At 42.9% G+C, this 27,358-nt stretch overlaps 1 protein-coding gene across 2 annotated transcripts in view; it reads right to left on the bottom strand.

Annotated features, from left to right (window-relative positions):
* Nucleotides 1-27,358, bottom strand: part of DOK6 (docking protein 6) — a 413,373-nt gene that overhangs the window by 94,145 nt on the left and 291,870 nt on the right. For both annotated transcript variants that reach the window (XM_054019382.1, XM_054019381.1), the window contains exon 6: nt 9,017-9,155. In XM_054019382.1, the coding sequence (XP_053875357.1) occupies nt 9,017-9,155 (139 nt within the window). The remainder of the gene's footprint in view (nt 1-9,016; nt 9,156-27,358) is intronic.

Genomic DNA, 27,358 nt, shown 5'->3' with positions numbered 1-27,358 from the left:
TTTGTTAGCACACAAATGTCAGCAGAATCGCATCTCTTTTTACAATCATCATGTTTTGAGTCTACTGTCTGGGAATGAATTTAAAGATGAAGGCCCAGTGGACAAATTAAATAGAGAGCATGCGGTGGGGGTGGAAGAAGGTAAAATAAGGGACTCAATGTGGAGTTAGTGTGGAGGAAGAGTGAGAACTGGAGGTTAATAAAAACAAACAGAAATGGCTAATCTTAGAGTTGTCCATCAATTCCTTATGGTTTCTTCTCCTCTACAACCTCTCATTTTCATCCACATATATTTCCCTTTCTGCTCTATTATACCTTTCCTTCCTTTGCATTATTTTTCTCAACTCTTCCCATCTCTTTCCCTTCTCCAGAAGCCCCGACTTATTACCCCATCTCTCTTCCACCCCACATCCTTGAGGCATCTCTCTCTCCATCACCCTTCCTTCTTCATTCATCCTTTATGACATTCCAGAGTGCAATCCAGACCTACCCTGCAACCTGGGATGCCTCACAGTGCTTTACTGATGTTGCTCCCAACCTGGGCCCCTCACATACAGCCAAACAGCATGCAGGTCACATCGCGAGTGTCTTTGTATAGTTGTAAGATGCCAGTACACTCTGGCTTCCACCAACCTTGGATACCACTGGCGGGGTGACCCCAACACACTCCCAGTCTTGGATGTTCCCCTAAAAATTTGAGTTCTGCACTCTCCTGGACACTTCAATTATTGCAGATCCCTTGCCCCTGTAAGCAGTCAATGTACAACAGTTGCTACTTTAAAGGGAGCTACCCAAACCGTTCAGTTGAAAGACAACACTGATTAAAAATGAAACAAGTCTTTTGTCTTCGTTGATGAAAAAAAGAGAAATATGGACAGGGAGAGAAAGAATACCTGGGGTGGTTTTGCCCCTCACTTTTATAGTCCAGTCACCCTTTGAAATGCATTTTGCTCAGGGTTACCCCTAGATCAAGTTCATTCCCGCTGTGAGGTTGGAGTCATGGAGCCTCGTGATGAAAGATTCCATGCTGTTGTTTGCTAAAATGTAGATTGATCTGTTCCTTCCCCTCTTCCCGTCCTTGCCAAAGAATGGCCACTTGACAGGTGATTGCCCCTCAACTGACTAGAAGTGTCAGCTTGTCCTTTGTCTTTAGAAACAGGTTTATCCACTTCTCAGACGCGTCTGGTAACCACATTACAGTCATAATTTCAGTTTATGTTCATAACTTTACATACAACACACATTTCACCATGATATTATAGACCAGTGAGCTACCAGTTTTTAAATAATATCTCACAAGGCATATTTTGTACAAAGATTATTATAATAGTCTGTAAGGTTTGAATACAGGGGTGCATTTGGTCACAGCCTCCCAATTTTCTCTTCTCTATTTCTCTCTCTTCTTGCCATCCCATATTTCTTTGTTCCTTTTTTATTTTCCTCTCCCACCCCCTCTTTCATTCCCTGCCCCCCCACCATCTCTCTACAGCTAGTCCATCCTCTCACACTCAATAATATGCCAATTCAACTCACATGATAAGCAGTTCACATATCTGTTCCCCCCTTCCACACCCAAAACACACACACACTCCACAAAATTGCCCCCACAACACAAAATCCACATATCAGACCCAGGAGATAGGGGTTTAGTTAGAAGGGTGGAGAATGCGAGTTTGGGATAGGCAAGGCAAGAAGAACTCCAGGAGAGTGGCAGTAAGGATTCATGGTAGTACAGACATTAGCTGCTGGAGACAGAACCGTTGGGCTGGAACCCAGGGTCTGGCTTCCCCTACCAGCACAGAATGAGTGGCACAGTCTGGGCAATTAACTTGAAGACTGTCTGGGTCTGTTCAATCTAGTTACCTAGGGAGTGGCTCAGCCAGGGCAATGGATTTAAGGACTACCTGGGATCATGTGGAAGAACTTGATAGTACTTTGGAAGGGAAGGTCTATTGTGACTTGGCTGGAGAGCTAAGACACAAAGATGTGTCCTGAGAGGCAAGAGATGAGCTGATGACTGTAAGACGAGGGCATCAGGATGGCAGAGCTAATCCCCAGATGTGGTCAGAAGGAGGCACTCCAGTGGTGAGTAGAGGTCTCTGTGACAGATGGTCATAGAAAAAAATATTATATTCCAACAGGACTTCTGAATCAAATAATTGACTTTGATAGGAATTGAGGTTACAATTCTCAAATCTAAAATTAAGGAGTGCACAGATTGAGACAGAGAAAAAAAACCCAGCAGTATACATGTTTTCCCCTTGATAATGCCTACAGCTGGCAGGGATCTGCCAGTGGGCGGAATCTCATCACAGATTATGAAATAGCACACTACCAGCTGTTCAGTGTTTGGGTACATCAGACAGGAGAGACAAGTTCACTTTAGCAAAAGCTCTCTGGAGTTGAACTAGACAATTTCTTCCTGAGATAACAATAATAATATAAAAATGCTGAACTTCCATGTCAACTTTAATCTGCAGCTCTAAAAGAGTTTTTGAAACAATAACCAAATAAGCCTCACAACACCTTGGAGGAGCAGATAAAGAGATACTGGAATGCAGGGACCGACATATAGACTAATGGTCATAGATTTCAAGACCAGAAGGGACCATTATGATCATTTAGTCTAACCTCCTGTATAGGCCATAGAACATCCTCAGAATTATTCCTAGAGCTTATCTTTTAGAAAAACAAAAATATTTATTATGACGATGAGGTGAGATGCACCAACTGATTCTAAAAGTGCACAGCAACAATATATACATGTTTAGGACAGGAAATGAAGAAGAATAATGTATCAAATTGGAACTGCTGGAAGAATTTGGAAGCAGTTGGATTTTTGTCCAGGACATCAGATTCAACACCTATGTTCTTACACAAAGTGAAACAGGACTATTAATGACTACAAGTGTTAGGACCTTGATTCTTTAACACATCTGAAAAATGGTAGCACAATACCCCCTAGGGCATCAAAATTTGAGTAACGTACTATGTTTTCCTCCTTCAACATGTTTATTGTTCTCCTTACCTCAATGACACAGTTTAAATTTATATTACTCTGGCTAGGTCTACACTGGAGGGGGGGGGAGGGGAGGAGATCGATTTAAGATACGCAAATTCTGCTAATAGTTGAATTGGACATATCCGAGCTGACCTACCCCGCTGTGAGGACTGTGGCAAATCGACCGCCGCGGCTCCCGCGCCGACGGCACTTACTCCTATCTGCACTGGTGGAGTACGCACGTCGATTCGGGGATCGATTGTCGCGTCCTGACGAGATGCGATAATTCGATCCCCGAGAGATCGATTTCTACCCGCTGATCCAGGCGGGTAGTGAAGACAAGCCCTTTGAGATAGAAGTAGATTCATAGATTCCAAGGCCAGAAGGAACCATTGTGATCACCTAGTTTGACCTCCTGCATAACACAGCCACAGAACTTCCCCAAAACAATTCTTGGAGTATAACTTATAGAAACATAAATAGTTGAAGAGTGAGAGAGCCCTATACACACCATAAGTTATAAGAGGTTCATCTTTTATAAAAGATGTCTCATATCAGAAGAAGAAAGAGTCACCCTCTGAAATTCCATCACTTTCTCATCCACAATGCTAGTGAATCGCTTTCCTATAGTTCCTATAAACTTACTAAACTTTTACTTGTTGTGCAAATGCATACAGTTCTCTGTTTTCCAAGTGCTTTGTGTCTCGTGTTATTGATGTATGACTGACATCAGCTGTTTTCATCTTATTCAAACCTTATATTAAAAATTTTAAATTACAGTTCTTTTGAGAAGACATAAATGAAGCTTTACTGCCACCTCTTGAAAGAAGCAATTTTTAGGGCTATTAAATTACACATCTCTGTCCTCAGCCAATCACTCACAAACAGAACAATAAAACTTACCCTACACATTTAAAAAGATCAAAGTGCATTGCAACCTATAAGCCCCCATTCTACACATCCAAACACAATGAGACTGGTTGTGTTTGCCTTTATGCTGGTGTAAATCAGGAGTAACTTCAATGAAGTCAGTGGCGTTCTCTGAGTGTAAAGTGGGGGTAGTGTTGAGAAGAATCAGGCCCAACAGTCCCACTTCAAAGACTTGGGGGAAATTTTTACTGTGGCATGGAGATTAGACACATAAGGATCATTAGGAACAACTACATTCACGTGCTTTGATAGTCTCTGAATTTCTTTTATAATTACCAGTAGAACTGGGAATCATCCTTATTGATTGTAAAAAGAGAGAGGCGAAGGATTGAATGGGCATAGAGTGTGAAATATTCTCTCATCCCTAGAGACCAGGTCTATACTTAAAACTTTTGCCAATATGTTGGTTAGGGTGTGACTGTCATTTTACAACGTTTTTATACTGACCTAAGCCTTAGGATAGATGCAGTTATATCAGCAAAAAAGTGCTTTTGTCAGTGCAGTTTATTTTGTTTGGGGAATTGGTATAAGCTATACCACCCAAAGCACCCTTTGGCCAGTATACACTGCGTCTATACTAGGAGGATTTACCTGTGTAGCAGTGTGGTGAAACTTGCACTAGTGCTGTTGCTTTTCTTTTGATACACACAGGATTTCAGTCAATCCCTCAACATTTACAAGCACCAGATGTAGCACAAAATAGTAAGAGACAAATATTAAAACAAAAAGTACTCTGGAAGTCAATAACATCTTTTCATCTTGCACAAATAGCTACACGTACAACCTATTAATGATAAAACCAAAGATGGAAATAAGCGAACATAGATAACACAATAGCACCAAAAAAGCCCTTAATAGAAACCAGTCATTGTTTTATTTAATTTTAAATGTTATTAAACAATAAACACATGATTTTAAATGTTTGTTAAAATAAAACACCAGCAAAACATAATACTCAGGAAAACAGTGATTCTGTCACTCTATTCTTGTCAAAAAGCAAAAAAATAAGAAAAGTTTTGCAACACTAGAGAACAGCTTTTATGTTCTGTCAGTAAGGCACTTCCAGCATCAAGCACAATTGTCCAGTGCCCTGTACCTTGTGCAGTCATTTACATCTGTTCAAAGCGAGTGTATAATGCTGCTTCATGGATCTGGTAATATTTTATAGTCACTTTGCATGACAGTGAAAAATCTGGCACGTCTGCTTTTTCTTGGTATTGACTTTGGGGCAAACACGATTTATACCTCCCATGGGCTGGGTAAGTGTCTGACTGCAGCAGAAGTAGTGTGGTCAATTGAGCAGGTTGTCTCAACCCCTGTTGCATGAGGTCTCCCAGTGCCACAGTGTGGAGGGGAATTTGGCAAGGAACCAAGTGTATGTGTCCATGACTACATGTATCTACTTGCCATTCTTTTCCATCGTGGTGATGAAAGGTTATACGAGACACAAGAGCTACTGCAGCCCTGATGCTGCAGTGGCTGCCATGGAGAAGCTTTGCTGCCATTTCATGCCTTTTGCAGGGTATTGGGAAGGATTCATTTTTCTTCCCATCCATTGCAACCCACAGAACTCTCCAGCTCACAACACTGTTAGTGTTATTGTTCAGCAGAAGGTTTTTTGGCACAGAAATTAGTTTATTGCTTATTATACTGAGATAAAATAAGGCTTTTTGTTTACATAGTTCCCCATATGTTGAGTAAGTTTTGCTACTAGCCATTAGCAATACCCTTATTTGACAAACCACTTGCAGTAAGAATTAATCTTGCCTTTTCTTTATTGACAGAATTTGGTATTTTTTGCATGTTAAAGTAACCCACTTTGCTTTTAGTTCTCATAATGGAGTATATAATCTATATACCTCATCAGGGTTGCTATGGTTAAAGCTTCACAGTAATTTCCTTTATAAACCCCATTCATCTTTTACAGTATTGGATTATAACAATTTTAATCTGTAGGAATTTAAACATAGCATTAGAGCACTAAGTATTAAAAATGCTACAATGTTCAGGATGGAGCATACAAAAAATTCAAAGCTATTACAGACAGTCCCTTCTTTTATTCAACCTACTGAGACTAGAAGGAAGGAGTAAGGATGGAATTAGCCTTACATCTTTAATTTCCTGGTTTATATAATAATGTATACATTATGAAACACAAAAGCTGAAGTTTAGTTTCCTTCACTTTCAGATTTATAACAATTAAATCTAAAACCCTATGTAATACAATATTAATTGCACACAGTTCACGGTAAAACTAATCAGAAAAAAAGGAAAAGTGAAGTAGTAAAGACTATGGGCACAAGATCAAAACGGGAGCTTTAAAGCAGATTTTAAAATACATTTTTTACCTCTAAATCCTAGATTTAAAATATATTTTTGTTTGCTTTCTTGCATTATACATTCACAATTTGTCTGCTAAGAAAAAAGGGGGCATTTGGAGAAATGGTAGGATTATGATATTGGAGATGCAATGCAATGAAATCTAACTAAAGGGAAAACTATTTTTGTTAAAGATTCCATGCCTCTTCAATTACAGGCTGATGGAGCTTCTCATATAGATGAGACTTCCAGTAAGTGCTCCAGTAAAATCAGGTAACACTGAACTTACTATGTATTTATATACATCAACAAACTTTCAGGCCTCTGTTATAAACTATAAAGCAGTAAAACAGTTCACAAGCCTATTTTGCCCCATAAAGTTTACATCCCAGAGACACAAGCAGAAAAGACACTGGGTGGATATTTCTCAGTCTGCTCTAAGAATGTAATGTTATGCACCATATGGTCAGAAGCATCATAACTGACGTTTTAAAAACAGTTATCTAAGGGCAGAGCCAAAACAATTTCAGTAAGCAGTAAAGCTGCTGACGAGCAGGTGGGAAGTCCTGAAAGTCACATTAATAAATAAGTAAATAAAGCAAACTGTAGTCATTCTCTGTATTCTGATTGAAACTCCCCGAAAACAGTAGACGTACAGGGTTCAATTCCTCCTGCATCCAAGCTCCATTTTGCATTGGTGGGTGGCCATCAAGCAGCCAGTTATGACTCCTTGATTCCATGCCCCCCAGAGGAGGCTGCACACCAGAGTCTGGGGACCATTGGTGTAGCCACAGACCTTAACCACTTACTACAGGGCCTTGAACTGGAACACTGAGTACAGGGTGAGCCTGGGTGTCGCTACCGATTACTGCAGAGTGGTACTGCTTGGAGCAGACTGCCTGAGTCACTGCAGGAGTCACAGGGTCAGGGAGGCAGGCATGAGGACTGCCTGATGCTGTTTGAGCATTCCCAAAGGGGAATCACAGTGTGATCTCGTCTGAGGCCTGAATCATGATGCAGCCATGCTGTGACTCTGAGCAGGAGGAGAGCTGCAGATGGTAGAAAGAAGAAAGGGGGTGCTGAACTGGGCAGAGCTAATCTTCAGGACTGGCCAAAGAGGGTGCCACCCAGCGGTGAGTAGAGAGCTCTATGACACCATCTCTAATACTCAATCACTTTTGTAAAAAAGCTGCTTTATTATGTATCCAATTAGGGTTGCCACCCATCCGGGTTTTACTCAGACAGTCTGGTTTTTGACTTCTGTGTCTGGATGCCATTTAGGTAGAGGTACCCAAATTGTGGGGCAGAGGCATGTGGTGGGACTGTTGAGGGGGCAGAGAGGGTCTAGGCCAGCACCCATGGGGGGCAGGGTAGTAGCGCCACCCCTACCCCAGCTCTGCTCCCACCCCAGCCATGGCACCTGCTCCCGGCCCGTGACTGGCCTCATCCCCAGCCTCAGCATGGCTCCTCACCTGGAAGGGGGCCCGGCTGCCGGCCACCACCACAGTCCGGCTGTGGCTCTGCTCTGGCCCAGAACTGAGGCTGTGGGCAGGGTGGGGCCAGGAATGGAGCCACACCAGGCTGTGGGCCTGGATGTCGACCCCTACTGTGGTCCGGTTGTGGCTCCACCCCGACCGCAGATCAGTCCATAGACCCTGACTCCTTACCCCTGTGTGTGCCCCCGCCCAGCCCTGCCTGGCTCTGGGGGTGGGGTAGGGAGTGGCAGGGACAGAGGTAAGGGGGCAGCGTGGCCCTCAAAAGTTTGGGGACCGCTGCATTTAGTGTTGCCAAGTGCCTGGTTTTCACCCAGAAAGTCCAATCTAAATGGGAACCCGGCAGTGTCTGATCAGACGTACTGACCAGACATCAAAAACCTCATTAAAGTGGGGTGGGGCGGAGGTGCCAGGTGATTAACCCACACTAGCCCCTGCACAACTGGGGTCATCTCCTATCTGCAGGCAGGCTCCTTGTCTGACTGCCGCAGCTCCCATCCCAGTTCCAGAGCAGAGGGAGTCCAGCTGGTTATGGGGAGGGAGGTGAAGATGATCCAGCAAGCAATGGAGAGAGGGGGGAAAGAGGCAGAACAGGGGTCCTGAGGGGTCCGATTACCACAATTAAAAAGGTGGCAATACTATAACCAACAGAACTAAGATATTCTGTAGAGCAGTAAGTGTTTTGGGCAACTGGAACATCAATAAACACAGTTCTATTCGCTCTATTGCCCTTTTCAGCTTGGACCTTCTGCTTGTCTCCAACTTCATTTTAATCTTGATTTTGAACTCTCTTCTTCCCACCTTTCCTATGCTAGTAAATCTTCCTGTCTCCAGTTCTACAATATTTTTTATTCAGATTCCTGCCTTAAATACTTAGCCATCACTTCTCACTGTGAGTGTTGCAATTTCCTTCTCTATGGCTTCCCCAGAGCTCTGCTTTCCATATTCCAATATGTGCAGTGTGCTGCTGCATGCTTTGTCACACATACAAAGAAGCAGGTAGGACTATGTAACCGTCATCCCAAAATTCCAGGATGTAGTTGAAAATTACCTTCTGTTTCTTTTTTCATGCACTCATTGAATTTGCTCCATCCAGCTTGATGGATTATTTCTTTGTTTTGTATATTATCATCTTTAAAAAAAAAATCAAAGTTGTTGGGAGCCGTTAAAAAAACCACCGTTTTGGCATACCTAGATGGAGCTGAACTCTGCAATCATCATAACCCTTCACTTCACCAATGGAAGTTTTTAAAATAGTGGAGGTAAGATCTTACCCGTGCCTTTTGCTCCATCTCCATCATTAGTCTTTCATGTTGCTCAGCTATTGCCAGTGTTGCAGAATGGACTTTCTGATAGATCATCTCTCCTTCCCTCGTCTGAAAGGTGAACAGTCCTTCTCCTGTGTCACACATCCTGGGATAAGATTTAGGGAGTGGGAGGAATAAAAAAAAAAGTGAGTACTTGTTTTATAACAGTTAAAAATTAATGCGCTGACCTCTATAATCCATGTGCTCACCCGGCTGTTGGAAATTACTTCTCAATTTTCATAGCTAAATTTGTGGCATTTTGAACCTCTGCATGATTACTTCTACCAGCGAAGAAATGTATTCTGAGAGACGTGTGTGCAGAACTTTGTGAATGTAGCCTTTAGATTCAATTTTCAGGGGGTAGCTGTGTTAGTCTCTATCCACAAAAACAACAAGGAGTCCAGTGGCACCTTAAAGACTAACAGATTTATTTAGGCATAAGCTTTCATGGGTAAAAAGCCTCACTTCTTCAGATTCAATTTTAGTCATCCAGTCAAAATAATCTGAACCGAATGAGAGGAGTCTTTATAATAAAATAAGAAACCTTTAGTAATGTAGTTAACTATTTATGGCATTGTTTCAGATGTCTGTACTGGTGACTAGGCAATTAAATTTAATTCCCTTAACCACTTCATTACTGCCAAATATACAAGGTACATCGTGCCTCCATTGTGCTGATATTTTAACAGCACATTGGCACTTCAAAAATGCCATTGTGGTCTATTGCTGGAAAGAGGCTGTATTGAGAGCGAGCATTAAAGGGATTAAGAGATAATATTCATATTGTTGGAATACATTTGCACTAGGCAGCTTCTACAACAAGTCTGATGATTACAGAAGCCATTCAGTATGAATACATTCTGTACTGTGAATATTATTTGTATTATACAATTAGATTAAAATAATGCAAATCACAATATAAATAAAAATTATATTTTCTTCCTTTGTGAAGGTAAATGCTGTGCTGTGTTTCTCTCAGGACTCCCATGACAATACATGGAGGAAGAAGAGAGGTAGATAAGATGAATAACTGAGATGGAAAGATTTTTAAATGTTAATAAACATTCAAGGACAGGCGGTTAAAATGAATATTTGTTCAAGAGGAAAACTATGTGAAGGAGACAGTTAGGGCCCCAGTTTCCAAACGACCTGCAACTTTGCCCTTGCATTATTGCATGTGCCCCCATAAAATCTACATTTATGCATGCAAATGGAATTTGCTCAGATAATTTGAGTAGTCTGCCCACTAGGTGGTTTGAGCATGCAAAAATCAGCATATACATAATTGTGTGTGCAATTTTAGAGGCTGAGTTGAAATCGGTTTGTTAATTTGGTTTAGTATTAACAATCAAGAGTTTTGGTATCATTTGAGATAGGAAAATATTTTATTTTCTGGGCCATTAGTAAACAAATTTTTTCAACTGCTCAATAATTTTTGTTAAATTTATAAGACAAAGATTTTAAAAAGTGACTAGTGATTTTGAGCCTCTCTGTTTTTTGATGACCCACTTGAGATACCGTTAAGGGGCCTAATTTTTCATAAAGGGCATAGCACCCACCTTCTGAATCTTTTCAAGTGCTTCACGTCTAGCAATGAAAATCAAGGCACCCCAAATAACTAGTCACTTTCAAAATCTTGGCTTTTTAAAAGTTCCTACAGTTGTATTGATTTTTCTTATAAAAATCTTAAAAGTTGCTTTTACATTAATAATAAAAATTATAATTCTACATAATGAGCTTATTGACCCTGCTTTAATAAACATCCATGAATAAATCCCCCTCCCAGATTAGGCATATGCATTAAAGCTGGTAAAAAAATTTCAAAATTTCAAGGAATTTTGTGTCAAAATTTGACAAAAAAGGATAAAAAGTATATGAAAGTTACAGTTTTTTATGACTAACTTTAATGTAACTTTCATATACTTTTTATCCTTTTTTGTCAAAAATTTGACTCAAAATTTCAAGGAATTTTGAATGTTGAAAATTTCTGACCAGCTTTAATATTAGTAACACCTCCTGCAGTCCTTAATCTTATTTCTGTACTGGTTATTGTATTAAATATTTATGAAGAGGCTTAAACTGATCAGCTGGGCCCTTTGATGACATCAAGACTGATCTTTACATAAAACATCAGGTGAGCATCAGTTCGGCAGTTTTTCCTGGAAGGTGCACAAGAACAGTCAAGATCAATCTCCAAAAATTGTTTCAAGGGATGTGTGGGGGAGAAAGCGTGGAGGAAAGATTTTTGGTGCAAATATTTGCTAACAGTCAATAGAGATGTGCAATTGAAAAGAAAAAAAGAAAATAAAGAGTCACACTCTTTAGAAAGTCCAAACTCATTATAATATACTGTATTTATCACCACACTTCCAAAACAAAAACCAACTAACCAAACAAGATTCAATCTGTTAAGACAAGGAGCAGTAGAGGGTTACTAGCAAGCGTGGCATTAATTCAATCGGCCAGTTTGAAGGTAAAAATAAAAATATTTGTATTAAATTCTACTGGAGACTAAGATCTTTCTGTAAACATATGAAAATATTTAATGTATTTAGCCACAAGTCTCCAAGGAGCTTCTGGTACAAATGAAATGTCTCAAGAGATTTCAGACATTAAAGCAACAACATTTTGGTTCCCTTAGGGCATCATATAGCTGGCATTCAGCTCCTGTGTAAAGAGATCTTAATAAAATCCAAACAGCGTGAAATGGAAAGTCTGGAAAAAATGATGAGTTTCACAAACTGAAACAAAACACTATCTCTTTGTTGGTTTCAGAGGAGGAAAAAAAAAATCAACAGGGATCACAATAAGAAAATAGTGAACAGGGCTTGATTAAGATTTAAGAGTTAAGCTGCTTATTTTAACAAAGCAAAGCATAATCACCAGCCAGAGCCGATACAATCAAAATCTACTATCAAACTAAAAAACAGGAAACAATGAAGCTGGCCCATGCGGTGGTATGGCAGCTCTCCATGCTGGTGAAGCCTCGCATGGAGGTTGTAACTTACAGTTGGAACCAGAAAGTGTAGTGTGCTATATTATGCCAACATGAGGAAAGCTATTTATGGCAGCCTTCCAATAAATGTACTGTGTTTCCCTAGCTAAGGATTCACTATACATGCAACTGCTCAAAAGGGGGCAGAGGGGAATAATGGGCCTCATCCTTTAAGGTGCTGTGCAGGCTTATCTCCCTTTGAAGTCAATGGGATTTGAAGGCAATCAGCACTAGAGCTGGTCCACATTTTTTTGGCAAAAAAATGTTTCTGTTGAAAATTGCCTTTGTGTTCGAACCAAAACAAATGAGGCAATGTAGGGATTTGAACCATGGTCTCCCACATGCCAGATGATCACCCCAACCATTGGGTTATTGGCTACAGGCGCACTCATTTTTTCACAAAAAATTTTGAAAGGTCTTGGTTTTGTTCCACATCAGAACAAAAACAAATTTCAAATATTTTTGCAAAATGGAATTGTTTTCCAGCCAGCCCTACTCAACACCGTGCAGGGCTGACCCTTATAAAAGGAAAATGGTCTCTGGAAAGACTCGGTGGGACAAAGCTCCCTTGCTTCCATGTGGGCTTAGCATAGACAATTACTCTCTAAAGGAGGTGAGTCCATTCCATGGATAGTATAGAGCAGAGTCTTTTTGCTCAGAGGTCTGGACTATTATGATACAGAAAGGTAACCCTAATTATTTATATTGTTTCCCTCAGATGACAAGTGGTTAGACTAGAAATAAAAATCCAAGAACAATGAAATGTATGTTGGCAGACTGTGGGCTAGATTCACCCCAGCTGGAACAGGGAGATGCAAATTTAACCAGAGAAACCAGCTATAACCTCAGATGTGGGATTGACTCTTAGGGGTGGAGGTGGGGGTTAAGGAGGGAGGACAGGTGTTTTTACCACTGTTGTTTTACCCCAGAAACTATGCTGGGAAAGGGCAGCTTTACTTTCTTCCAGGAGCTCCATAATAACCTTGCTAGCAGAGACTGCCAAGCATACATAGAATCAGCACATCTCTAACTGCTCTGCTTATCGTCTGGCTATGCTGAAAGAAGGACAGGAGAAGAGACATTTGACCTGGGTTTAATCAGGCGGCAACTTTATTATTAGATGTCTGGGATTAACCGGCAGATAAAAGTGTACAGTGCAGGTAACCCCATGTTTATGCTGTAATTACCCAGGGGGCTTTTACCAGCTCCCCCTCTTTTCCCCTCCAGCAAATCCATTGCTGGGACCTTACCATCCACCTCCCCACCTTGTAGGAGGGTTAAGGTGGGCTATAAGAATGGGGGGTTGGCTCCCTGGCATACCAATCATAGGAGTCCCCAACCACCCCCCGTTCGTTGCTTTAATGAACACCTCTTTTTATGTCCTTTTCCAAGCCATTTATCCAGTCACTGTATACCTTTCCTATGGAGTACCTGCACTGGACATCTGCCCTACATTTAAATAATGAGTTGCGACATATGGTCTACCGCCCGCCATGCATGAACAGAGCCCACCTGAACCTGCTGTGGGGAAGACGAAGAAAACCTCAACTGCACCCAAGCCAAAGGGCAAAATTCCTTCCCAGCCCCCCTAAACAAGGGAAGGCTAGCATAATGACCACAGTAGGTGTTGACCAAATCTGGTATTTTACCATCTAAAAGGGGAGGGAAGGTGGGTCCTGCTTCAGTCCTGGTCCATATAAGACGGGGAGCTTCAGGAGCAGATCTGCCCCTTTTAAACCCTGCATTCCCAGGGGATGAGTCAATGACCAGAGGTCCTGAGTTTATAGGGACAATCCCGATATTTGGGGCTTTTTCTTATGTAGGCACCTATTATCCCCCACCCCGTCCTGATTTTTCACACTTGCTATCTGGTCACCCTAGACCACGCTGACCCTTTTTGCAGCAGTTTTCACCCCCCATCCTCTCCTCTCCCCTTCCCACCAGCCATAAAGCACTGTTCCCTTCATTCAGCCAGCCAGCCAAATACCTCCCCCACCCCCTTAAAGGTGCACGGCGGTCAGACACAAACCAGCCAGCACTGACCAGGATACAATGTCCTGCACAGCCCTTTTTATCCCCCAGTATTCTGTCCTCCACTTCTCCATTGCACTGGTCCACTACAGCTGTGTCACTTTTCAGACTGCAAGGCCTTTGCAACAAAACTTCCTCCTCCTCACCACAAGCTGCACACCTTGGTTTACACTGGCAGAAGACAGCACAAACGGAGGTGAATTGAGCTATGTTACAATTTGGGAAAAAGCAAAGATTCTTGCATATTCAGGTCCTGGGTTACAGAGAAATCAGTTTGCTGATTTCTTGTTTATTCAAAAACATAAGAAATAACACAAAGAGAAAGAAGATAAACTAATCTGATGAATGCTGTTTAACTGTGATCAAGGGAAAATTTGGAGGTCTGAAGATAAGTCTCATTTTGCCAAGTAGTTTCTCTCTAAAGTGAATGTTTACGCACTTTCCAGTGTTAAGACAGACCAGGAACTCCAAACCAGACAATCACATTCTTATGTCCTAAAACCCCAATGGTATTCTGTACAGTTTTTAAAATTTATTATTATACAAGGTGACAAAATTCTTAAGAGTACAACTTTTGTGCACTGCAGCTCTAGGTAATTAACAGTTTTGTTCAACTAACAGTTGAACCTTTATTTTGTCATTTAGCTACATTGGTATTTTGTTCCTTTGCAGAGTTGTGTCAGGAGACAAATAATCACTATTATGAAACACATTATGGTGGGTATGAGCATAGCTTTTATGTGCATGCACAGAAGAAATATGCAAAGAGTAAGAGGGGAAGAGAATAAAAATGTTCATACTATGTCAAATTAATGCTCAATCTAGCCTAGTACCCTGTCTTCTGACAGTGGCCAATGCAAGATGCTTCAAAGGGAATGAACAAAACAGAACAATTATTGAGTCAGCCCATCCCAGCATCTGGCAGTAAGGATTAGAGGTTAAAGCCAGAAGTGGACAAAAATTTTCAAATGAAAAAAAAATTCATTGGAAAATTAGCCTTTCAAAATAGACTTTAATGCCAGAAGAGATCATCATGATCATCCAGTCTGACCTCCTGCACATTGCAGGCCACAGAACCTCATGCACCTACTCCTCTGGCTGAGTTACTGAAGTCCTCAAATCTAGGGTTACCATACATCCAGTTTTTCCCGAACATGTCCAGCTTTTCGGCAATCAAACCCCCGTCTGGGGGCAATTGCCAAAAAGCCGAACATGTCCGGGAAAATGCCGGCCGGGCACTTCCCCTCCCGTGGCTGCTCTGCTCCTCCCCTGACTCTTCGGATCTGTTTAAGAGCCGGGCTGCCCGAGCGCTACCGGCTTCGGGCAGCCCCCATGCCTCCGGACCCTGCGCCGCCGGAGCCCGGGAGGGGAAGTGCCCGGCTGGGGGCGCAGGGTCCGGAGGCAAGGGGGCTGCCCGAAGCCCAAGCGCTACCGGCTTCACGGTTTGCCGGGCAGCCTCCAGACCCTGCGCCCCCGGCTGGGCGCTTCCCCTCCCAGGCTCCAGGTGCGCTGGGGAAGCGCCGGCCGGGGGCGCAGGATCTGGGAGCTGCCTGACAAACCGTGAAGCTGGTAGTGCACGGGCAGCCCTTTCCGCGTGGCTGGGAGTGGGAGGGAGGAGGGGCGGAGTTAGGGCGGGGTGGGGGCGGGGCTGGGGTGGGAAATGGGCGGGCCCAGGACCCCGTGGAGGGTCCTCTTTTTTTATTTGTTAAGTATGGTAACCCTATCAAATCATGATTTAAAGACTTCAAGTTACAGAGAATCCACCATTTACACTAGTTTAAACCTTCAAATGACCCATACCCCATGCTGCACAGGAAGACACTTTTTACCCAGGATTGCTGACACTATCAACATTTTTCACTTCCTGCAAAATGTTTATCATTTTTTGTTTAAATTTGGTACAGTAGAACCTTAGAGTTACAAACACCAGAGTTACAAACTGACCAGTCAACTGCACACCTCATTTGGAACCAGAAGTACGCAATCAGGCAGCAGCAGAGACTGGGGGGGGGGGGGGGGGCAGAGAAATAGAGTACAGGACTGTGTTACATGTAAACTACTAAAAAAAAAAAAAAAAAAAAAAAAAAAAAAAAAAAAAAGGGAAAGCAGCATTTTTCTCCTGCATATTAAAGTTTCAAAGCTGTATTAAGTCAATGTTCAGTTGTAAACTTTTGAAAGAACAATCATAACATTTTGTTCAAAGTTATGAACATTTCAGAGGTAAGAACAACCTCAATTCCCATGGTGTTCTTAACTCTGAGGTTCTACTGTATATAAAAAATGTTGATAAGCATTTTGATTTAAAAAAATCAAATATTTTGGATAAATGGTCAATTTCAAAATCCAATGATACTAAAATAACTTCAAAAACTGTCATTTTTGTGATTTTTGAACTGTTAATTGGCTTTAGTTATGCACAGAACTAAGATTGGACAGCTTTTCCTGCCTCTGCCACAGATTTGTTATCCGACCTTCAATAAGTCACACTGGCCTAAATTATCACAACTGTTTTCTGACTTTGGGTCCCTCAATTTATTTATTGGAAAGGGAAGGGTGGATAAAGTGCAAGTTATTTGTATTATTACAGAATGGTTCATATGAATGAATAGACAAACATTGACCAGAAGACTTATGGTATGTTCTGATGCAACATACAATATAAAGTTATGTATAAAATATGAAGCTATGTATGAGGACATCATATTTGTTTATACTTTATTCTCTAGAGAATAATCAATATCAGTTTGCAGATTTTTAATTGATCATATTATGGTATGAATAAGACAGGAGCTACAGGAAATACCTGAGTTATTAGCATGAAGTTCTGTTCATTGACTCTGTTAGATGAATTGTTGGCAAACTGTGGCACAGCGAACACCATTTTAAAGCTAATTTTCCAGAACAGTAGCAAATATTTCTATTAGCTCAGTAAATGAACAACAAAATATTCATCTGCTTTCATATTTGATATGTGCAGCCATACATCATACTAAACTGGGGATTCAATATGCAGTATCGTATTTGCAGATGACCACTATTATCTACAGAATATTTAACTTCAGGGATGAAAGTGGGACAGTACGGGCCAGTACGGCATACCAGTAAGAAGCCGGTACTGGCCCGTATGCAGCCCACGTCGCTGCCTCTTTAACGTCGCTGCCCCTTTTGCTGACGGGGGAGGCATTTAACGTCATTGCCTCTTTTACCTCCCCCCCCCCCCCCCGGGCTGCCGATGGGGGTAGGGGGCAAAAGGGGCAGCTGCCCCGGGATCAGTGATTTAAAAGGGCCCGAGGCTCCCAGCTGCTGCTGCTACTGCAGCAGCAGCCAGAGCCCTGGACCCTTTTTAATTGCTGCTGGAGCCCTGGGTGGTCAGGGACAGGCAGTGTGGATGGGGTGGCTGGGGGAGGCTGACCCCCCAGCCCCGCCCCTTCCACCCAAGCCGGCCCCCATACTGGTAAGATTTTAATATTACTTTCACCCCTGCGTGAACTTACCACTTTGGGCCTGATTCAAAACCTGTTGAAGTCAGTGGGAAGATTCCCACTGGTTTCAGATCAGATCCTTCAGAAAAAAGGGGAAATTAACATTCCACAAAATAGAAACTCTGGAAGGCATTTCATCTTGAAATGTTGTCACAGCATTAGCTCACCAATCAGCCTTAACTGTAGAGTCACTACTAGAAGCTCCGGTTGCATGGATAAGAAAGACATCTAAGATGACAGCACAGAGTAGATTGGAAGTAGATCAACTATGAAAATTACCCTGACTCATATGTTCCAAATACCTGCTTTAGTCTGAACATGTATGTGTCATTTCTAAAATTAACTTTTTTTTGTATGGATGCAAACATCAAACCCTCAAACCAGACACGGACCACTTTTGAGAAAGCTAATGATAACATAAATAATACATGGACTTGATTGCTACCTTTTACAAATGCCACTTCTCTCACAAAGAGAGCTTGATTCTTTCAAGTCATGGTTGCGATGTTTTTTGTAGTTTAATGGACATACAACACAATATTCAGTCACTGTACTTAAAAAACCAAGAGTTTGACTTTCCCTCATGTTTTTAAACATATCTATTGTGACAAAGTTCTGTCCCTGACTCCGTGGGTCCTGCGTTTCCTGATGGATTTTGCTAGCCTCAGAGGCTCACTGTGACCCTCCACATAGCCCTTCTCTCTCTAGAGGCAAGGGTCACAGTCTACTGAGCCATTTTCATCATAAGCCAGCAAAGGAGGTGAGGAGAAGCAACCCTCCCTCGCACAGTCTCTGTTGTCTCCCAGTATCAGTGATTAATCAGGGAGGGGCAGGGGGAGCCTGGGCCCACCCTCTACTCCGGGCTCCAGCCCAGGGACCCTAAAATTAGCAACTATGGAAACTAACTTTTTGGAAATAGGATGTGTACAATTCCCTGGGCCACTTCCCCACAGCAGCCCCCACTCAATATCTTCTTCACAATTACCTCAGGGCCTCCTTCCTTGCACCTGATATAGATTTGTACTGCTTCGTTCCTCCAACAGCATGGCTCCCTCCTATAGCTCCTGAGACCCACTCCTCACTGACTAACTGGGAGGCTTTTAACTAGTTACAGCCAGTCCTTGATTGGCTTCAGGTGTCCCAATCAATCTAGCTATCTCCACTGTCTTCTAGAAGGATCTTAATTGGCCCCAGGTGTCTTGATTAACCTGGAGCAACTGCCATTTGGTTACCATGGTACCAGAGATTTGTTTAGCCTGGGGCTAACATACCTGTTCCTCACTACTTTACTGTAGCCATCTGGCCTTGCCCCATCACACTATATATAAGATCCTAATTAGAAAGGCACAAAACAAAAGCAAGCAAAGCAGATTATAGGTATTACTTTTTATTCAGCTATCTAAACATGTATTTAATTAAAAGATTTACCCTTTTATTAGGTTAAGGAGCACAGTACATTTTCAGAGAGTAGGGCAGAATACTGAAATACTGCCACTGATCTTAATAGGAGTTGTCCATCTAAAACTTTTCAGAATGTTTGAAGATTTAGGGGCAAGGGAGCTGATTTTCAAAAGTGCTGAACACTCAAAAAATTAAATGAAAATAATCGGAGCTGTGGATGGTCAGTGCCTCTGAATATCGTCATGCGAGTCTTAAATAACACTACATTAAGCAATGGAAATCAATGATAAGAATGGACTACATTTATAGAGATTATTGTCATATAATTTCCTATTTTAGTGGGATCAGTGGGAGAAATTTCTGTGGTGTTAAGAGTGTGTGTGTGTCTGTGTTAGTTAAACTTCTGAATCCTGCAGTTGCTTCACACAAGTAGAATGGGAAATGTGATGGGTAAGGAAGTGATCCAGTATCTATTTAAGTTAATGGTAAATCTCCCATTGATTTCAGTGGTGCATAATCAGGCATTAAATGAGTAAAGAAAAATGTATAATATTGAACAGCCAAATGAGTTAAACAAATATGTAGGCAATTATAACAGTGCAGGACTAGGACTATCTACAGCAGTGGTGGGCAACCTGCAGCCCGTCAGGGTAAGGTGCTGGCAGGCTGCCAGAACGTTTGTTTATATTTGCATGGCCGCCCGCAGATCCCAGAGGCTACGGTTCACTGTTCCTGGCCAACGGGAGCTGGGGAAGATATTACCTCACCCACCTTGTGTCTCTCAATATCATGTGATTTTCATCTTTTCTCAGGCAAGATGTATAAGCCAAGGGTTTCAAAAGTGACTAGAGAATTTGGGTACCTCAATGTTTGAATGTTACCTTGGAATACTCTAAAAGGGTCTGATTTTCAATGTGGTGTGTCTCACTTTAAAAAAGTGAGAAGCACCATACTGAAAATCAGTCCCCTTAAGGAGTTCCAAGTTGAGCAGTCAACAAATGAGGCAACCAGAATCACTACTCATTTTTGAAACTTTCAGTCTGTCTTAAAATAAAGGGTGACATTTATAATTAGGTAGATTAATTCCTACATATTTCTAATTAAAATGTATTTTGATTTTAAGAGCCCCTTGAATATGACAGTGTTATTTTAATTAAAGAAATAAAAAATGCTTAGTCTGTCATTTCACTAATGTGAGGTGTGATTAAAACCATATACATTTTTAAAAATATGTAATTAGTCAAAAATTAGCCCCTGAATAGTCTTCACTTAACCCATTTAATAAACTGAGCTGAATGAACTAAGAACAACAAATAAAAACATTACAGACTCATGGCAGGGTCTTTAGTGCCTGAGGCAACATGATTAACTGTGATGGCAGAAAGACCTGTAAAAACTAAATTTTTGAGTCTCAATTCTGTCTGCTAAAGAAACTGATAAGAACACGAACAATTATCACACACACATTTTACTCCTCTGATTCCATTGCTCTTGTATTTTGGCTTTCCCATTTTAGTTGCTTAGCCTGAGATTCTGTCATTTAGTAATATTAGTCAATTTGGGGCTGACTTGGGGGAAAACTCATGCCACAGCACCACCTAAAAGTATTTTAACAGGGGGATAAATGTATTGGCAGTGAAATAGCCTCTGATGTTCTGCACTATTCTCCTCTACAAGGGGATGGGAGAGCATCAGAGGATCTTATAGCAGTGTATCCATAAGCCTCTCCCTGAACCGGCTTCATTCTGCTCCCAAACACCTCATGCACACGAAAACGCAGGAAGCCCACCTGACATTGAGCTTGATGCTACAGGAAGGACATGCCATTCCCAAATCTTGTCCTCACCTTTCCTGCACAGCAGAACCACATTGATTCTACAGCCAGACTGCCCGCTGTAGCCATGGAAGGAGGAGCTAGGTTTGCCCCTTAGAGAAGGTTATAGATGATGCAAGCATCAGCCCACCCCTCATTCTCCATATGGGGATGAATAAAATAAGTGCTGTAACAGCTGACTACATCACAAGTGCAGATGACATACAGGAGTAGAAGTAAATTCTATTGATAAGAGTTTGAAATGAATGTTAGTACAGGTCAGGATTAGGTGATATTAGTGGGAGGAAAAGGTAATTTAGTGCTACAGCATCTGTTTTTGCTTGCCATTTTAGGATTTAGATTGGCACCCCTGTCTGAGTTGTGATCTTTTACTGTTTAACATTGATGTAAAATTTGGTGGGAGATTAGCTGGGAGGTATCTTAGAGCAAGGTCCATTTTGGAGGGTTCAGAAAAGTCTCTTTCCCATCCACTCCTGCAGCACCTTCCTACTTCTCACCCAGGTCTATGTTCTCCATTTTGAACTACCGGTAAGCCTTCCTTTGAAGGCTCAGCATGTCTGGTATCATCTTTTACTAGGACTCGTGGCTATTTCTTTTTACATATCTCTGTGTGCTTCAAAGGCACATGTGGACTCTGGGATACCACCACCAAGGCAGCCCAAGAGAGATATGGACTTTAAGCACTTAACCAGGGCAACAGCTGGACTGAGAAATGAAGTCAGCTAGTGTCCTTCCTGTCTTGAGAGCATGAGATGGTCAGATGCCATATACAGAGCTAGAGCAGTTATTCCCAGGACAACGGTGGTGGAAAAGAGATGGCTTCTGCCTTAGAAATAGAACTTCTGAGGTGTGGGAGAGAGAGAGAGAGAGATAACTGTTGTGGAGTATTTAGCCATGTAACTAACACATTTGTTTTCTGTGCATTTCTACCTTTGATTCTCTAAAGACTGCTATTTGTGGAGTGTGGCAGCCATTTTGTGTTCAGTTTAGTGAGATTGTCAGAGGAGAGACAAACATTGTGCTGTCTCATGGATATTTAATGTTTATTCTTTCTTATTTTGCTGTTCCATCAATCTGAAATAAAGTAAAAAAAGAAAACTTAACTCTCTCACCAACAGAAGTTGGTCCAATAAAAGATATTATCTCTTCCACCTTGTCTCTCTCATCAGAAATAAAGGTAATTCTGACAAAGTATGTATGTTCTTTGTGCACAAACGCAATACATGGCATACCCTCCTCAGGAACGATCTATCAAGGAAGGTGCACAGAACTCCTCTTAGAGATGACCAACACAAAGGTATATATCCTCACTGAGGGGCCACATGACTTGCCCAATCCAGCCATCAACATGTGTTAAGTAGGCTCCCCCAAATGTTCTCTCTTTGTGAAAAATGAAAAGGCAACATATGTATGACACTGGCAGGCCAGGTACCAGCTCATGCCAATGTCCCCATATCTCAGCTGGACATTGGGGGGTCCTGGGTGCTGGGGGAGGTGGCCTGTGATCCCTGCTGGTGCTATAGGGGGGAGAGGCGAGCCACAGTACATGGCCCGGGACCTCTACTGGTGCTGGGAGGGGAAGGGTTGGCAGGGCTCGCAGTCTCCCTACCCAGCTCCGCGTGTCCCTGCAGCTCCTAGCAGAGGTGGAAAAGGGAGCTCCACGAGCTGCTAATCCCACAAGTGCTGACTCAGCAGCTCCCATTGGCCAGGAACTGCAGCCAATGGGAGCTTCAGGGACAGTGCCTGTGGGTATGGAGTCCTCTGGCCCCTCTGCCTAGGAGCTGCAGGGACATGTGGGAGCTGGGGAGCCCCCACCCCCAGGTAAGCACCGCCCCGTACACCAACCCCCTTCCCCAGCCCTGAGCTACCTCCCACACACCCAAACTGCTGCTGTTGGTCCAGGGGCTGCCCAGCCAGGCAGTCCCTGAGCCAATACCAGCGGCTGAAGAAGTCACGGAGGTCATGGAAAGTCATGATATCGGTAACTTCCATGACCTCCATGACAGACACGCAGCCTTAGTTAATATTGAGAAATGGTTTAGATTCTATTGAATACTTGTAAGTTGCTGTGTGCACTAATCTTACTTGTAATATCTGTGTTCCATATTGTAATATAATATTTGAGCAAGTGTAGTATAAGCCCTCTGTGACTGTATGAATCACATTACAGGAGAAGGACAACAATTAGTGTGAAGAGCTGCTCTTCTACAGAAATTGTTATGCCCCTCCTGAAAGAGGAGACCCATCAATACCAACGGGCTACAGTAGGATCTTACAACTGAAAACTCCCTACATCTGTATTGAAAAACCATTGACAAAAGGACTAAAGACTTTTACTGTTGTTCGGCTCTCCTCCTTGTGAAGATGAGTCATGCAAGTGGACTCCTCCCATCAGCTGAGTTTGAAGCTCAGAGTACATGACAGGAGGGGGATAAAAACCCAAACCAAGGGAAGCAAGGATCTCTATGATATCTTGGTTTCTGGGAGAGGCAAGGTGTTTCTGGGCATAAGCAAGAGATCCCCTGCTGCTTAGTTTGGGTTGGCCTTAAAGGACGAGTAAAGCTTGCTGATTATAGGAGAGTATATTGTGCTTTGAAACCTAAGACAGTAACTCATTCATGTGTCTATGCTTGATTCAACCTAGAAAGTAACACTTCAGTTTCCTTTTCCTATTTAATAAATCTTCATATAGTTTACTATAGGATTGGCTACAAGCGTTGTCTTTGGTGTGAGCCCTAAAATCCAACTGACTTAGGGTAAATTACTGGTCTTTTGGTATTAGAAGTAACCTGAATATTTGTTGTGATTCCTGGTGTAAGAGGTCATCTATCACAGCTACATGCTGGGTGTAGTAAGACAGACCAGAGTACCAAAGGGAACTGTCTGTACCTCTGTGTTAAGAGTGTTAAAGTGCCTAAGGAGTCTACACTTGGTGCTGCTAGTTGGTGAAATCTAAGTTTAGAATTCACAACCAATTAGGGCCTTGTGCCCTGTTTTTTAACAGTTTGCCCTAAGGTTGGTATGTCACCGTTGGGAGCTTCACAACAGGAAATAAGTTATTTGCGGCAGTGACTGCTTTATGTTTCAAGTGCCATGCCTATCTATGATACTATATAAACATATGAGAATAACAAATAATTCTGGTGCTATAAAACTGTGACAATAAGTGCAGTGACAGTTGTTGCAATGATAGGAAAAATAGATGAAGATATAAGACAATGTCAATAAGATGCAGAGTACTAAACTAGAGTAAGGAAATGTAGAAGGGATAAGGTGAGGTGGGTGAATCATTAGGAAAAGGTTACACTACATAAATGTCCTGAATCTAGAAAAGGTCAACAAATGAAGAGGTGAGAAAAATCAACAGGAGGCAAGCGGGAAATGTTGTTTAATACCAGAGTAGACTTTTGACAGTAGACAGTAGTCGGGTGAGAAAAGGTAAGAAAAGGTCAGTGAAAGCAAAAGAAAGGTCAGTGAAAGACTGAGAAACAACGAATAATAATGTGAAGTGCAAGGAGTGTATAAAGGGCTACATACAGAACAGGTAGAAGTTCATAATGACTCTGTCATTTAGCCAAGGAAATTGGTGGGAATCCAAATGGATAATAAGCTTGGATTCCATGTTTTGCAGTTCGCATCATAGAATCCCATTCTGCATATCTAACAGAGATATCATGGCAATTATAAGGTGAAAAACAATGGACCAAATTCTTTCCTCATATAGCTCCACTTATTTCATAGTTTATCAGACCTATAATCTAATTTCCCCATAGATCTATCAGTGTCCTCCATTTCTAGCTGTATTGTAGAATTATGAGTTGATATACAGGGCATCTGCTTGTTCGCCAGCAATAAAAACTGGTCAATTACTGCAAAGAACATTATGTACAAAACATGTTTGCTGCAGTTATGGCCGTTGTCAACACCTCGCACCTTATCATCCACCTTTTTCAGAGGCAGATGCTGAGAAATCGGGCGAGGAGGCTACGGCACCGTGGTGAGGACATTAAGTCTGAGAGTGGCACAGACCTCTCACAAAGCATGGGACCCCGCGCCGTGAACATCATGGTGGCAATGGATCATGTTGATGATGTGGAACAGAGATTCTGGGCCCGGGAAACAAGCTTGGACTGGTGGGACCGCATAGTGCTGCAGGTCTGGGATGAATCACAGTGGCTGCGAAACTTTTGGATGCGTAAGGGAACTTTCCTGGAACTTTGTGAGTTGCTGTCCCCTGCCCTGAAGCACAAGGACACCCAGATGCGAGCAGCCCTGACTGTCCAGAAGTGAGTGGCCATAGCCCTCTGGAAGCTTGCAACGCCAGACAGCTACCGGTCAGTCGTGAACCACTTTGGAGTGGGCAAATCTACCGTGGGGGTTGCTGTGATGCAAGTAGCCAACGCAATCGTTGAGCTACTGCTCTCAAAGGTAGTGACCCTGGGAAACGTGCAGGTGATCATAGATGGCTTCGCTGCAATGGGATTCCCAAACTGCGGTGGGGCTATAGATGGAACTCACATCCCTATCCTGGGACCGTCACACCAGGCCAGCCAGTACATTAACCGAAAGGGCTACTTTTCAATGGTGCTGCAAGCACTGGTGGACCACAGGGGATGTTTTACCAACATCAACGTTGGATGGCCGGGCAAGGTTCACGATGCTCGCGTTTTCAGGAATTCTGGTCTGTTTAGATGGCTGCAGGAAGGTATTTACTTCCCGGACCACAAAATAACTGTTGGGGATGTGGAGATGCCTATAGTCATCCTTGGGGACCCAGCCTACCCGCTAATGCCCTGGCTCATGAAGCCCTATACAGGCGCCCTGGACAGTGAAAAAGAACTCTTCAACTACTGGCTGAGCAAGTGCAGAATGGTGGTGGAGTGTGCTTTTGGACGTCTGAAGGGGAGATGGAGAAGCTTACTGACTCGCTCTGATCTCAGCGAAACAAATATCCCCATTGTTATTGCAGCTTGCTGTGTGCTCCACAATCTCTGTGAGAGCAAGTGGGAGATGTTTATGGCGGGGTGGGAGGTTGATTCAAATCGCCTGGCTGCTGATTACGCCCAGCCAGACAGCCAGGTGATTAGAAGAGCCCAGCGGGACACGCTGTGCATCCGGGAAGCTTTGAAAGCTAGGTTCCAGAGTGAGCAGGGTAACCTGTGACTATTAAGTTTGTTTAAACAGAAGCTGAACCTGCCCCCGTTTCTTTACCCAGTTACTGTTGACTATCCTCTCCAGTAACCAACCCCCTTTTCCCCCTTCCAACACACCTTTAAAAATAAAATAAATGAAACTTCGTTCATTTACACTGTTTTCTTTATTAAGGATTTTGTGGTAAAGTGTTGAAACTGGGACGCAGACTGTGGTGGGGAGTGGGTGTACTGATGGAAAGGACTCTTCTAAACTCGAGGAATGACAGGCTCCTGCTCCTAGAGCAGTCCGCAGTGGTGGACTGGTTGTTTCAACGGAGCCTGCCACCCCTCCTTTTCGGGACTCTGTGTGTGGGGACTATGTGACTTTGTAGTGGGGGAGGGCAGTTACAGATCCCCTGCGGCGTGGCTCTGTCATCCATGCTAAGGATTGCTGCATAAGATCTGTAACCGCCCTCCCCCGCCACAAACTCACATAGCCCCCCCCCCGAACATTAAAACCACCTCCCAGACTGACCAGGGTGCCTAGTGACTGCAATGTGTGTGTGACCTTCTGCTGAACCAGCCCCTGTGTCTGTACCCTGGTAAAGGTGACTGTCCTCTCCAATTACCAACCCTCTTCCCCCCCCTTCAAACACACTCTCCTCTAAAAGAACATGATGGAAACAGTAATTAACAGAAACATATTTTTTATTAACAACTACACAGTTAGGGGATAAAACTGGGACGGGGGCTTGGGTGAGGTACTTCTGGAGTGAAGGAAAGGACTTATCAAATCTTTGGGAATGAGAGCCTTCTGTTACTTGAGCAGTCTGCAGGGGTGGAGTGACTGTTTTCACGGCCCCTGCCGCCCCTTCTTCTTGGGACTTTGGGTGATGGGGGGATGGGACTTCGTGGCGGGGGAGGGCGGTTAGAGAGACAATGCAGCGGGGCTCTGTCCTCCTGCCTCCGGTCCTGCAGAACATCTACAAGGCGCCGGAGCATGTTCGTTTGCTCCTTCATTAGTCCAAGCAGCGTTTGAGTCGCCTGCTGGTCTTCCTGCCGCCACCTGTCCTCCCGTTCGCTGTGTGATCGCTGGTATTGCGACATGTTCTCCCTCCACTGGGTCTGCTATGCTGCCTCGGCTCGGGAGCAGCCCATAAGTTCTGAGAACATCTCATCCCATGTCCTTCTCTTTCGTCACCTGATCTGCGCCAGCCTCTGGGAGGGGGATGCCAGGGTAGCTCGGCAGACACTCGCAGCTGTGGGATGGGAAAAAGGGAGTGAATTCCTCAGAAAGATACAGTTTTACGAACAATGAATATAGTCTGTGAACAAGATCATGCACAGCACTTATCACATGCTCACTCAATACAAGGTCGAATTTTCGGCCTTCCCATTGAGTGCCTGGGGTCTTGCTGTACAGATCACACAAGC

This window comes from Malaclemys terrapin, chromosome 2, assembly GCF_027887155.1.
Source record: "Malaclemys terrapin pileata isolate rMalTer1 chromosome 2, rMalTer1.hap1, whole genome shotgun sequence".
NCBI lineage: Eukaryota > Metazoa > Chordata > Testudines > Emydidae > Malaclemys > Malaclemys terrapin.
The sequence above is the reverse complement of the archived record's forward strand: the minus strand, read 5'-3'. Positions and strand labels throughout refer to the sequence as shown.